General features: G+C 47.5%; 1 protein-coding gene across 1 annotated transcript in view; it reads left to right on the top strand.

Annotated features, from left to right (window-relative positions):
- The window catches only part of SEPTIN6 (septin 6), a 69,406-nt gene that overhangs the window by 13,778 nt on the left and 43,785 nt on the right, over positions 1–11,843 (top strand). The window contains exon 2 of the mRNA XM_037732359.1: positions 3,050–3,164. Coding sequence (XP_037588287.1) covers positions 3,050–3,164 — 115 coding nt within the window. The remainder of the gene's footprint in view (positions 1–3,049; positions 3,165–11,843) is intronic.

The raw sequence follows: 11,843 nt of genomic DNA on the forward strand, positions 1-11,843 counted from the left end.
TGGGAGATAATGGTGGGCACATGGGAGGTGTTTGGTAAGTTTTTGGCAACGGAGTAAACCTTTAGGAATAAGATGTGAAGCTCTCCCGCTACCTTCCACTGTCTTCAGTTTGAAAATTTCTTTTCTCTCCTTTTGGCTTTAGAGCACTTGAAGTTTCACGGTGCTAAATTTGGAGGCCGGAAGAGGCAGCCAGGGGTGATAACAAATGGCTCAGGAAACCTCAACTCTGAGTCCACCCCAATTTCCGATGCCTGCTACATCGGAGGCTCCATTAAGAAAGCATATCAGCTCTCATGTCCCTGGCTCCCCTGCAGCGTTGCGGACCAAGAACTAGCAGTGGGAATCCTGCATCTTAGTTTGCTTTAATAAGAAGGGGAAATGGGAAGGAGAAGCAGAAAGGAGTGAATGCAGAACAAAGCCTTGAGTGATGTGAACCACTTATGAAGCTCAGTTTTTTTTGTTTGTTGTTGTTTTTTTTTTTTTGCCCGAAACAGGGTCTCGTTCTGTCACCCAGGCTAGAGTGCAGTGGTGTGATCATGGCTCACTGCAGCCTCGACCTCCTGGGCTCAGGTGATCCTTCCACCTCAGCCTCCTCAGTAGCTGGGACCACAGGCTCACACCACCATGCCCAGCTCATTTTTGTATTTTTCTTGTTGTTGTTGAGATAGGATTTTGCCATGTTGCTCAGGCTGGTCCCAAACTCCTGGGCTCAAGAGATCTGCCCACTTTGGCCTCCCAAAGTGCTGTGATTGTAGGTGTGAGCCACCGCGCCTGGCCTCAGCTGTCTTCAGGGGACCCCTGGGGCAGAGAATACCCCGACTCTCACTGAATGATGGTATATGGTTGTCTGTCAAGAGTTCTCCACTGGGAGTGTGCAGCGTGAGATATGTGAGGGTAATGAACTTGCCACATGGCATTGACTGGCACTAGCCCTGTCGCTTGCCCTCGGAGGATCCAATGATACCAATGAGAGTGAGATCTAAAGCTAGGTGAGGGGGCTGTCTGGGAGCCAGTTCTGACAAGATCGGCTGCTGAAAAGCTCCTCCTCCCTCCCAGCCCACCCCTTTCAGTGTGAAAATGTGCCCTTATTATGGACCTAGTCTAAAAGCTGGTCCAGCCCAACAGAAGAGCTGCCTGCTAGTGCAGCCTGGGATGCTGGGCTGGGCCTCCTGGCACTCACCATGTCCTTCTTGGATTGCTCTTGGCATCTTTCGGGTTATGGAAAACTTGGTGCGGCCCCACCCAACAGAAACTGACTCCTTACATAGTACTCCTTCTTGTCCAGCTCAACTGTCTCCAGCTTCCCTTCACCCCTATCCCCTCCCCTCCCTGGTGGCCGTTGGTTGGTCGTTGACACATTTCTTGAGTCCACCCAGGCTCCTGTCATGCTTCCCCCGGCTTCTTGGAATCCTGCCCCAGTTTGAGGCTCCCCCTGTTTTATAAAATCATTAACTATAAGCAGCTTTGGGCCTTGCAGGCGAAGCAAAGGCCCTCTGCTTTCCATGCCTGGGAGTGGCTTGGCTGACCCTTATGGAGTCAAGGGACCCAGAGGAAGCATGGAGGCAGCTTCCCGCAGCCATAGGGAGCCAGTGTTCCATGAGGTACCCTTCAGGCCGGGGGTGTAAGGATAACCCCACCGTGAATAACAGCAGCTACTGCTGACTGAATGCTCGCCACATACATGCTAAACACTACGCTAAGGGCTTGAGGAGCATGATCCTGTGTAATCCTCACACTTCTACTCAATAGTTTCCGATTTTATGGATGGGGAAACCTTGAGAGGTTTACGTTACTTGTCTGAGGGTGACACAGCCAGGAGGTGGCGGAGGTGGGACTGTAACTCACACCTGCCAGATTTCAAAGCCTCTGCTCTTAACCTCTACACTGTGCTGCCTTGGTAGATCCACAAAATGCCCTAGAGAGAGGAACAATTGCTTTTTTTCTAAGACAGGATCTTGCTCTGTTGCCCAGGTGGGAGTGCTGTGGTGCCATCATAGCGTACTGCAGCCTCTACCTCCTGGACACAAGCAATCCTCCCACCTCAGCCTCCCAAGTAGCTGGTATTACAGGCACATGCCACCACGTCCAGCTAATTTTTGATTTTTTTGTAGAGACACTATCTTGCTGTGTTGCCCAGGCTGGTCTCAAACTCCTGGCCTCAAGTGATTCACCCACTTTGGCCTCCTAAAGGGCCGGGATTACAGGCATGAGCCATTTCACCAGCCAATAATTGCCCCCCTTTTTTTTTTTTTTGAGATGGAGTTTTATTCTTGTTGCTCAGGTTGGAGTGCAGTGGCATAATTTTGGCTCATTGAAACCTCCGCCTCCCGAGTTCAAGCAATTCTCCTGCCTCAGGCTCCCAAGTAAGTGGGATTACAGGCACCCACCACCATGGCGCCTAATTTTTGTATTTTTGGTAGAGATGGGGTTTCGCCATGTTGGCCAGGCTGGTGTTGAACTCCTGACCTCAAGTGATCTGCCCGCCTCAGCCTCCCAAAGTGCTGGGATTACAGGCGTGAACCACTGCGCCTGGCCCAATAATTGCTTTTTGAAGTCTTTTCGTAATACTTACTGAACACTTCTGCCTGTATGAAGCTCGTTACATGTATTAGTGCTTCTGAGGCTCCCAGTCACCTCTAAGATATGCCATATTATCTCAGATGGCAGAGGTGGAAGGAAACAGTCTCAGCAAGTTACTCAGCTTGTAAATGACAGTAAAGATTCAACTTGAGTCTGTGAACCTTCAGCGCCAGCATTCTCCTCCCTTGACTCCACCCTCCTGCCCCCAATAAGCCCCTCTGTAATTTGCTCTGTCTGGAGCTGTGGCGGTATTCACTATTGAGCCTAGAGGATGCCTGTTTCTAAGAATCTGTGATTTCCAAGCTGATGGGCCATTTTGCTTTGGAGCAGGGAGTAGCTGAGGGAAGAGACGACATGCTGGGCCTGGACGGGTGTGACTTCCTTGCACGGTGAACATTTGGATGGAGAAATGAGATCCAGACTGCTTTTAAGCACATTTTCATTTTCTCCCCGACCTCTTCCAAATTAGGGTGAAGGTTGCCGAACTGTCCCCCTGGCTGGACATGTGGGGTTTGACAGCTTGCCTGACCAGCTGGTGAATAAGTCCGTCAGCCAGGGCTTCTGCTTCAACATCCTGTGCGTGGGTAAGTATTTCCATAGCAGGAAATTCTATTACAGAATATGAATCCTTAATGGCTGGATGTGGCTTTGCAGGTAATTAGGTTAAATAGTGTGTCATTCTGATTTAGTTGCGAGAGCATCTCTCCTCTCTCTTTTATCTCTCTGCCTGTTTTTTTGTAAGCAGCTGGCTGTAATTACTTTTTTCCTCTGGCCAGACCAGAGTATAGAGCCATCTCCTGGAGGGAAACAGCGACGTGAGACCCCATGGACATTTTGTAAGGGAGCCGGCTGGCTCAGTACTGCTGTAGAGTTCATTTTGACTACATAAGACAGCAGCCAGGGCAGAATTAGGAGGGAGGGGATAGCTGAGGGAAACCGCCTGCCCACCAGCTGTGGGCAGTGGGTTGGGTCTGTCTGTTTCCTCTGTACTTTTGCTGTGCTTGGTTTAGTCAGAGGTCAAGTGCAGGGACCACACAGCTGTATGCAAAGTTCTTTTATTCCCTTTACCAACTATCTACTTAGACATTTTTTTTTGAGATGGAGTCTCACTCTGTCACCAGGCTGGAGGGCAGTGGCACAATCTCGGCTCACTGCAGACTCCGCCTCCAGGGTTCAAGGGATTCTCCTGCCTCAGCCTCCGGAATACGTGGGACTATAGGCATGCACCACCACGCCCAGCTAATTTTTGTATTTTTAGTAGAGACGGAGTTTTACCATGTTGCTCAGGATGGTCTCGATCTATTGACTTTGTGATCTGCCTGCTTTGGCCTCCCAAAGTGCTGGGATTACAGGTGTGAGCCACCGCGCCCAGCCGACTTTTTTTTTTTTTTTTTGAGACGGTGTCTTATTATGTTGCTCAGGCTGGTCTTAAACTCCTGAGCTCAAGCAATCTAACCATCTTGGCCTCCCAAAGTGCTGGGATTACAGGTGTGAGCCACCGCGCCCAGCCGACTTTTTTTTTTTTTTTTTGAGACGGTGTCTTATTATGTTGCTCAGGCTGGTCTTAAACTCCTGAGCTCAAGCAATCTAACCATCTTGGCCTCCCAAAGTGCTACGATTACAGCTGTGAGCCACTGTGCCCGGCCTCTACCTAGACACTTAACCTCAACAGTGGGAACCAAGTCTTAGCCCCCTCTATATGCTAATCACAGCACAAGTAGAGTTCGGTAATATCTGTGAAATGAATGAATGAGTGAATCCCGCAGAAACCATTCATTATGCTTTTCACTTTCTCACATTAGCTCTTTTGGGCATTACCAGGGCTCTGCGAAGTGAGCAGAGAAAGTAGCATTTGTATTCTTATGAAACAGGTGGAGACACAGAGTCTTGGGGCAGGTAAGGGACTTACCTGAGGCAACACAGAAGAAATGGCACCATAATGAGGGCTCAGGCCTGGCTAACCGCTTATTTTTCCCACAGCTTCTCTAACTGCTGCCAGCAGCATCTCCCGAGCACATGAAAACACTTTGGAAACCATTGAGCACCAATCAAACAAATATGAGGGATAATAGTTCCTTCTTTAAGAATCTCTTCTTAGGTCTTAAATATCCAAAATTTGCAAACATGATTATAGCATATAATTTTCACCCTGTAGTGTGGGAAAGCATACCTGTATATTTCCAGTGACCTCCTTCTGAACCTTAATAATTGTATAAATATCAGAATAAATTTGGTTTTCATACTGGCTAGAACACTCAAACGCTTTTGCTAATTGCCTTTTATTTTTGTATAGAATGTATGGGGAACTCGTTCATATAGTAGATCTGAACTACCACTAAATTGGATATTTTACTCTTTAATGTATTCAGAAATTCTGTTTTCTTTTTTTTGAGACAGAGTCTTGTGCTGTCACCAGGCTGGAGTGCAGTGGTGTGATCTCGGCTCACTGCAACCTCCACCTCCTAGGTTCAAGCAATTCTCCTGCTTCAGCCTCCTGAGTAGCTGGGATTACAGGTGCACGCCACCATACCCAGCTAATTTTTGTATTTTTAGTAAAGACAGCATTTCACCCTGTTGGCCAAGCTGGTCTTAAATTACTAACCTCAAGTGATCTGCCTGCCTCAGCCTCCCAAAGTGCTGGGATTATAGGCATGAGCCACTGCACCTGGCCTAGAAATTCTGTTTTCTCACTAAGGTCATTCATTTTCTTGGGCTGTTTATATTTTTTTCTTCTCTGTTCCCAGCATTCTTTTCCAGGTCACTTTCTGTGAGAGAATTGCTACATACTCAAGGACAAGTAGAAAACAACAGATGATGGGCAGTTGTTCTCACGAGCTGGGCTCACTCCTTAGCTAAATGATTCATTCCCACACACCAACTTTGGTTTTTGTTATCGTTGTTGTTTGAGACAAAGTGATTCTCGGCTCATTGCAGCCTCAACCTTCCAGGCTCAAGCAGTCCTCCCACTTCAGCCTCCAAAGTAGCTGGGATTATAGGCATGTGACTGGGCTCATTTTTTGTTTTTTTGTAGAGATGAGGTGAGGTTTCACTGTGTTGCCCAGGCTGGTCTCGAACTCCTAAGCTCAAGCAATCCACTTGCCTCAGCCTACCAAAGTGCTGGGATCACAGGCGTGAGCCACAGTGCCTGGCCCACATCAACTTTGGAACCTATCAGATGAAAATATATGCATCAGTTTCAATCAACAGATTTATACTCAAACTTATTTTTTAGATGTGACTTCTACTATGTATGTCCTTGTTCATAGGGAGAGAAATGTACCTGGAGGCATTAGTGAACAAAAGAGTACATTAAAAAAAGAAAGAAAATATGTGCCTCACAGAATTACACATCAAGGACTTTAGAGTCCAGATCTAGGCTGTTAATTCTTCAAATGCTGGAAGTCTAACTCATGGTTATGATTAGGTGCTATTTGGAGAAAAATGTGAAATAACTAGAAGTCATAGTAATCGACATCAAGTGCAAAGACTATCACGTCCAATGTTAGCACTGCCAAATCTCTGTTTAACTAACAAGAGCTCCAATCTTTGGCTGATGGCCAACTTATTTCACATAATATTTGATTACCACAATATTTCAGCACAAACATATCAGAGTCCTTTGGCATTCTTCCCAGACAGAACTCCATATGACCTGTACTGAAGTTGAGAAGAGAAATGACAGACCCACCCTAAGCAACCTTTCTTTTTTTTTTTGAGACGGAGTCTCTCTCTATTGTCCAGGTTGGAGTGCAGTGGCTGGCGCAATCTCAGCTCACTGCAACCTCTGCCTCCCAGGTTCAAGCAATTCTCCTGCCTCAGCCTGCCGAGTAGCTCAGACTACAGGTGTGCACCACCACGCCCAGCTAATTTTTGTATTTTTAGTAGAGACAGGGTTTCACCATGTTGGCCAAGCTCGTCTTGAACTCCTGACCTCAGCTGATTCACCCGCCTTGGCCTCCCAAAGTGCTGGGATTACAGTCGTGAGCCACCGCGCCCGGCCTAAGCAACCTTTCAACCAGTGCGATTGGATGGGCTAGTAAAGCATTAGGAGGGAGGCCATGTGACTTGAACTGGATCTCTGAGTGGGGAAGTGTAGGGTAATGTGATGTATGGAGCACAGGCTCCCCTAGGGCCCAGAGAAGGAGGCGGCCAAGCTCAAGGCAGAGTGGGTGGGAGAAGTAGTAATCCCCCATCCTCTAGTTTCCACCTAAACATTGTACAGCTACAAATGCTTCCAGTTGCACCTACTGGGATGGAATTGTTCAAGTGCCAAGGACAGACCCTCCAAAGGGGAGGAGTAGGAAGGAGATGCTCTCATCCTCAAGCAGTCATAGACTCTCTTTTTCTCCCGACTTGTCAAGTTTCAGGAAATGGCTGCCTCTGTAGCTCCCCTCTTAGACCCCCAGGTGCAACCATTGGATAGACCAGCCCCGACTGGGTTAATTTGATCCCTGTTCCAAAAAACCCTGCAATGCACGCATCCTGCCCTCTTGCCGTGCTCACCACCCTTTCATTGCTCAGAGAACCACAATTTGGGCCAAGGTCATGAGTAGCTTAGAGTAGCTCTGAAGCTGCAATGTCAGCCCAGCCATGGGGCTGGATCCAGTCACTGACTTGGCAAGGGGTCCATAGCTTAGTTGCTGAAGGTCATCTTTTATCTTGCAGAGCTTTTTGTAACCACAGTTTCATGCCTACTGCTTGTGTACATTTACTCCCTTAATGACTTGCAAAAAGATGCTGTTTGGGCATAGAATATATTTCCCCAAATTATTTTCTTTTCTTTTTTATTTTTTGGAGACAGAGTATCCCTCTGTTGCCCAGGCTGGAGTGCAGTGGATCTCGGCTCACTGCAACCTCCGCCTCCCAGGTTTAAGCAATTCTCTTGCCTCAGCCTCCTGAGTATCTGGGATTACAGGTGCATGCCACCACACCCAGCTAATTTTTATATTTTTAGTACAGACGGGGTTTTGCCATGTTGGCCAGGCTGGTCTTGAACTCCTGACCTCAGGTGTTCTGCCTGTCTCGGCCTCTTAAAGTGCTGGGATTACAGGCATGAGCCACCACGCCCAGCCGAGAATTTTTAATAATCCAGAACCTAATTTATATGTAAGAATACCAATAAATGGCACCTACAATTCTTCTTCTTTTTTTTTTTTTTTTGAGACAGAGCCTCACTGTGTCACCCAAGCTGGAGTGGAATGGCACTATCTTGGCTCACTGCAACCTCCACCTCCCAGGTTCAAGTGATTCTCATGCCTCAGCCTCCCTAGTAGCTGGGATTACAGGTGGGCACCACCATGCCCAGCTAATTTTTTTTTTTTTTTTTGTATTTTTTGTAGAGAATGGGTCTCACCATGTTGGCCAGGCTGGTCTCGAACTCTTGACCTCAAGTGATCCTCCCGCATTAGCCTCCCAAAGTGCTGGGATTAAAGGCATGAGCCACCGCACCTGGCCTATTATTCTTTTTAGAGGGCTAGGCACACGAGTGAGCATATTATGACTCCGCATATTATGACTCCTCTCCAATATATTCTCTAGGGTTGACCATAATTACCAAAGAGGTGAGGTTCCTTTCTGTTTACTCCCCATAAAAACACATATGCTAGGCTAGGTGTGGTGGCTCATGCCTGTAATCCCAGAACTTTGGGAGGCCGAGGCAGGCAGATCACCTGAGGTCAGGAGTTCGGGACCAGCCTGGCCAACATGATGAAATCCAGTTCCTACTAAAAATACAAAAATTAGCTGGATGTGGCATGTGCCTGTAATCCCAGCTACTCAGGAGGCTGAGGCAGGAGAATCACTTGAACCTGGGAGGCGGAGGTTGCAGTGAGCTGACATCACGCCACTGCACTCCAGCGTGGGGGACAAGAGAGAGACTTCTTCGCAAAAAAACAAACAAACAAAACAAACAAAAAACCCACAGATAATACTAGTCCCTTATCTTTGGAAATTTCAAGGATCCCTTGATCGTATATATAGTACAGAACACCTCAGAGGAAACACCCGAGCCAACAGTACAATTATTCTGGGGCCCATTGCTTTGCATTCCTGGGAAAAAGCCCCAAAGAGACTCATCCATCCAAATGTGCCAGTAGCAGTCACCACTGTGAGCAGCACAAAGGGTCATAATGATAATATTTACTTTGAAGCTGCTCAGGATTCCAGGCTCAATTGGGCTCTGTTGAACATGGAAAAAAACAGTCACACAAGAGAAGCAGGATGGAGGCTTGCTGCAGGAGGAGGGAAAGGGCAGCTAGCATTCTATCAAGGCCAAGGGTCAATTGTCTCATCCCTTCATCTCTGGGAAAGGCAGCTGCTCACTGGTCTAAAACACGCTGCCAGCAGTGGTGTGCTGGTCCACGTCACAGCCCATCTCAGGAGAAAAACTGTTGTGGTTTGAAGCATCTGCTAATTTCTGTGGTGTCATTACTCCTGCCATGGCTGCTGCTAAGCTACTAACGTGATATCACTGCACGTGGGCTTGGGAAGACATGCAGGAAGCGGACGAGCCCTCTCCAGCACACCACTGCCGGCCAGGCATCTGCAGGATCAGGAAGGAAAGGGCAAGGTCACAGAACCAGGCATGACCTTGTCCCTTTCCATAGGCTTCCTTGGCCAACTGGAGTTCCTGGAGTGTTTCCTTTTGGGCACCTCCCTGTTGAACTCAGAGACATTTCTCTGGGTTCAACATTCAGAACTGGAAGAGACTTCAGCGCCACAAGAACAGGGGTTGTGGCTGTCTTGTTCATTGCTATATCTGCAGCTCCTGTAACTGTGCCTGGCTCCTATTACAGGCTTTGTAAATGCTCATTGAATGACTGAATGAACAAACACATCACACTTATGCATTTCGCTAGAGCACATTGGTTAAAAGCATGGACCCCAGCGTTGGCCTGCCTGGATTCAAATGCTGGCTTTGCCACTTACTTGTTTGTGACCTTGGACTAGCTACTTCCTCCACATTTTATTTTATTATTATTAGTTTAAAAAATAGATCTATTATTCTTTTTTTTTTTTTGAGACCGTTTCACTCTGTTGCCCAGGCTGGAGGACAGTGGCGCTATCTTGGCTCACCGTAACCTCAGCCTCCCAGGTTTGAGCGATTTTCCTGCCTCAGCCTTCCGAGTAGCTGGGACTACAGGTGTCCGCCACCATGCCCAGCTAATTTTGTATTTTTAGTAGAGACAGGGTTTCTCCATGTTGGTCAGGCTGGTCTTGAACTCCCGACCTCAGGTGATCCGCCCCCCTCGGCCTCCCATAGTGCTGGGATTACAGGCATGAGCCACCGTGCCTGGCCAAATAGACCTATTATTCTAAGTGAAGTAACTCAGGAATGGAAAACCAATCATATGTTCTTACTCATAAGTGGGAACTAAGCTATGAAGATGAAAAGGCATGAGAATGACACAATGGGCTTCGAGGACTCAGGGGAAAGGGTGGGAAGGGGGTGAGGGATAAAAGACTACAAATTGGTTTGGTGTATACTGCTCGAGTGATGGGTGCACCAAAACCTCACAAATCACCACTGAAGAATGGACTCATGTAACCAAACACCACCTGTTCCCCGCAAAACCTATGGAAATAATATAAAACAGAGACAGGGTCTATGTTGGTCAGGCTGGTCTCGAACTCCTGGCCTCAACTGATCCTCCTGCTTCAGCCTCCCAAAGTGCCGGGATTACATGCATGAGCAAACATGCCTGGCCCCTCCACATTTTATAGATGAGGAAAGTAAGGTACAGAGATGCTGAGGAACTAGCGCAAATTTCAACAGCTAGTAAGTGGCTTGGTTAACCCGTCTCTAAATTGAGGACAAAGAGTAACATTTGCCTCATAGGCTTATTGTGAGGAATAAATAGGAAACTATATGTTAAAAACTTGCAGCAGTGTCTGTAAACAATAGCTATTATTACCAACCCTCTCATTTTATAGAAAAAGAGACTGGGACCTGGAGAGGGGGAAGGGCTCAGTTCATGTCACACAGTAATTTCATGGCAACCTGGCTAGAAGTCCTTCTCTCTTCCTTCCTTCCTTCTTCCTTTTCTTTTCTTTTCTTTGATGAGATGTCGCTCTGTTGTCCAGGCTGGAATGTAGTGGTAAGATTTCAGCTCACTGTAACCTCTGCCTCCCAGATTCAATCAATTTTGCAGCCTCAGCCTCCTGAGTAACTGGAATTACAGGCTTGTGCCACCACGCCTGGCTAATTTTTGTATTTTTAGTAGAGACGGGGTTTCACCATGTAGGCCAGTCTGGTCTTGAACTCCTGACCTCAGATGATCTGCCTGCCTCGACCTCCCAAAGTGCTGGGATTACAGGCCTGAGCCACCGTGCCCTGCAAGAGTATAGTTTGAAAAAAACCATATTTCATAGTACTCATATATGTTTTAAATTTAATTTAGTATTTTTAAAAACTGTAACGAAAATTGGAAACTCGTGACTTGCGTCGGTTTCTTTCCAGGGTTTGTTTATGAAACTTGCCTTCTAGCTCACATTAGAAAAAAAAAAAAAAAACCTTTTCCAGAATACTGTCTACATTAAGTAAACTGAGATGAAATCCTGTTGCCTGGTGGAGCATGTGTTAAAAACCTTACTATCCATTCGGAGGAGCTCTGGGAGAGCTGGGGGAGGAGGAATGAGAAATTGACCCCTTGGGACTCCTCAGGTTTCCTGCTGGAATCTAATTGCCAAGTCCCCACCTTCCTGCAGGGGCGTGGAATCTGTTGACCTGATCCCAGTTAGGTCACGTGTGCCTTCCCCTACGACACACTCACACTCAGTACTGGGCCCAGGGCAGCTGTGGGAGGGGCAGCATCCTAGGCTTAGGCTGGGTCTGTGCCAGTCATTGAGAGAAAGCCTCCCCGACTCCCAGGCTCTACACTGCTGGAAAACTGGAATGGAAGCAGTCGATAGCCATCGGACGAGCTCGCTTGACTTTCTGCCCTCTCTACTCTTGTGTTTATCACAATTTCCTAGACACCTGGGTGTTCTTTTCTTCCAGACATTCATTATTTGGCATCTAATTTCCACAGCCCTTTGGTGCCGGCAGGCATTTGGGTGGTCATTTCTCCTGCTGTTGCTCCTGGCTCCCTGTCCTGCCTAGCCCGGCTCCCATTCCTCCAGCTGTGCAAACAGAGTGGGTCACTCGCTCTGTGTTGGTGCCCCTGAGGACTTCTGGGTGAACCTCAGGATAGGCACTCCTGGGGGTACTGGAAGATGCCCTATCTCCAGCTCTCTGAGAATTCTGTTTTTTTTTTTTTTTTTTT

Source organism: Cebus imitator, unplaced genomic scaffold, assembly GCF_001604975.1.
Source record: "Cebus imitator isolate Cc_AM_T3 unplaced genomic scaffold, Cebus_imitator-1.0 Scaffold445, whole genome shotgun sequence".
In the NCBI taxonomy this organism is placed as follows: domain Eukaryota; kingdom Metazoa; phylum Chordata; class Mammalia; order Primates; family Cebidae; genus Cebus; species Cebus imitator.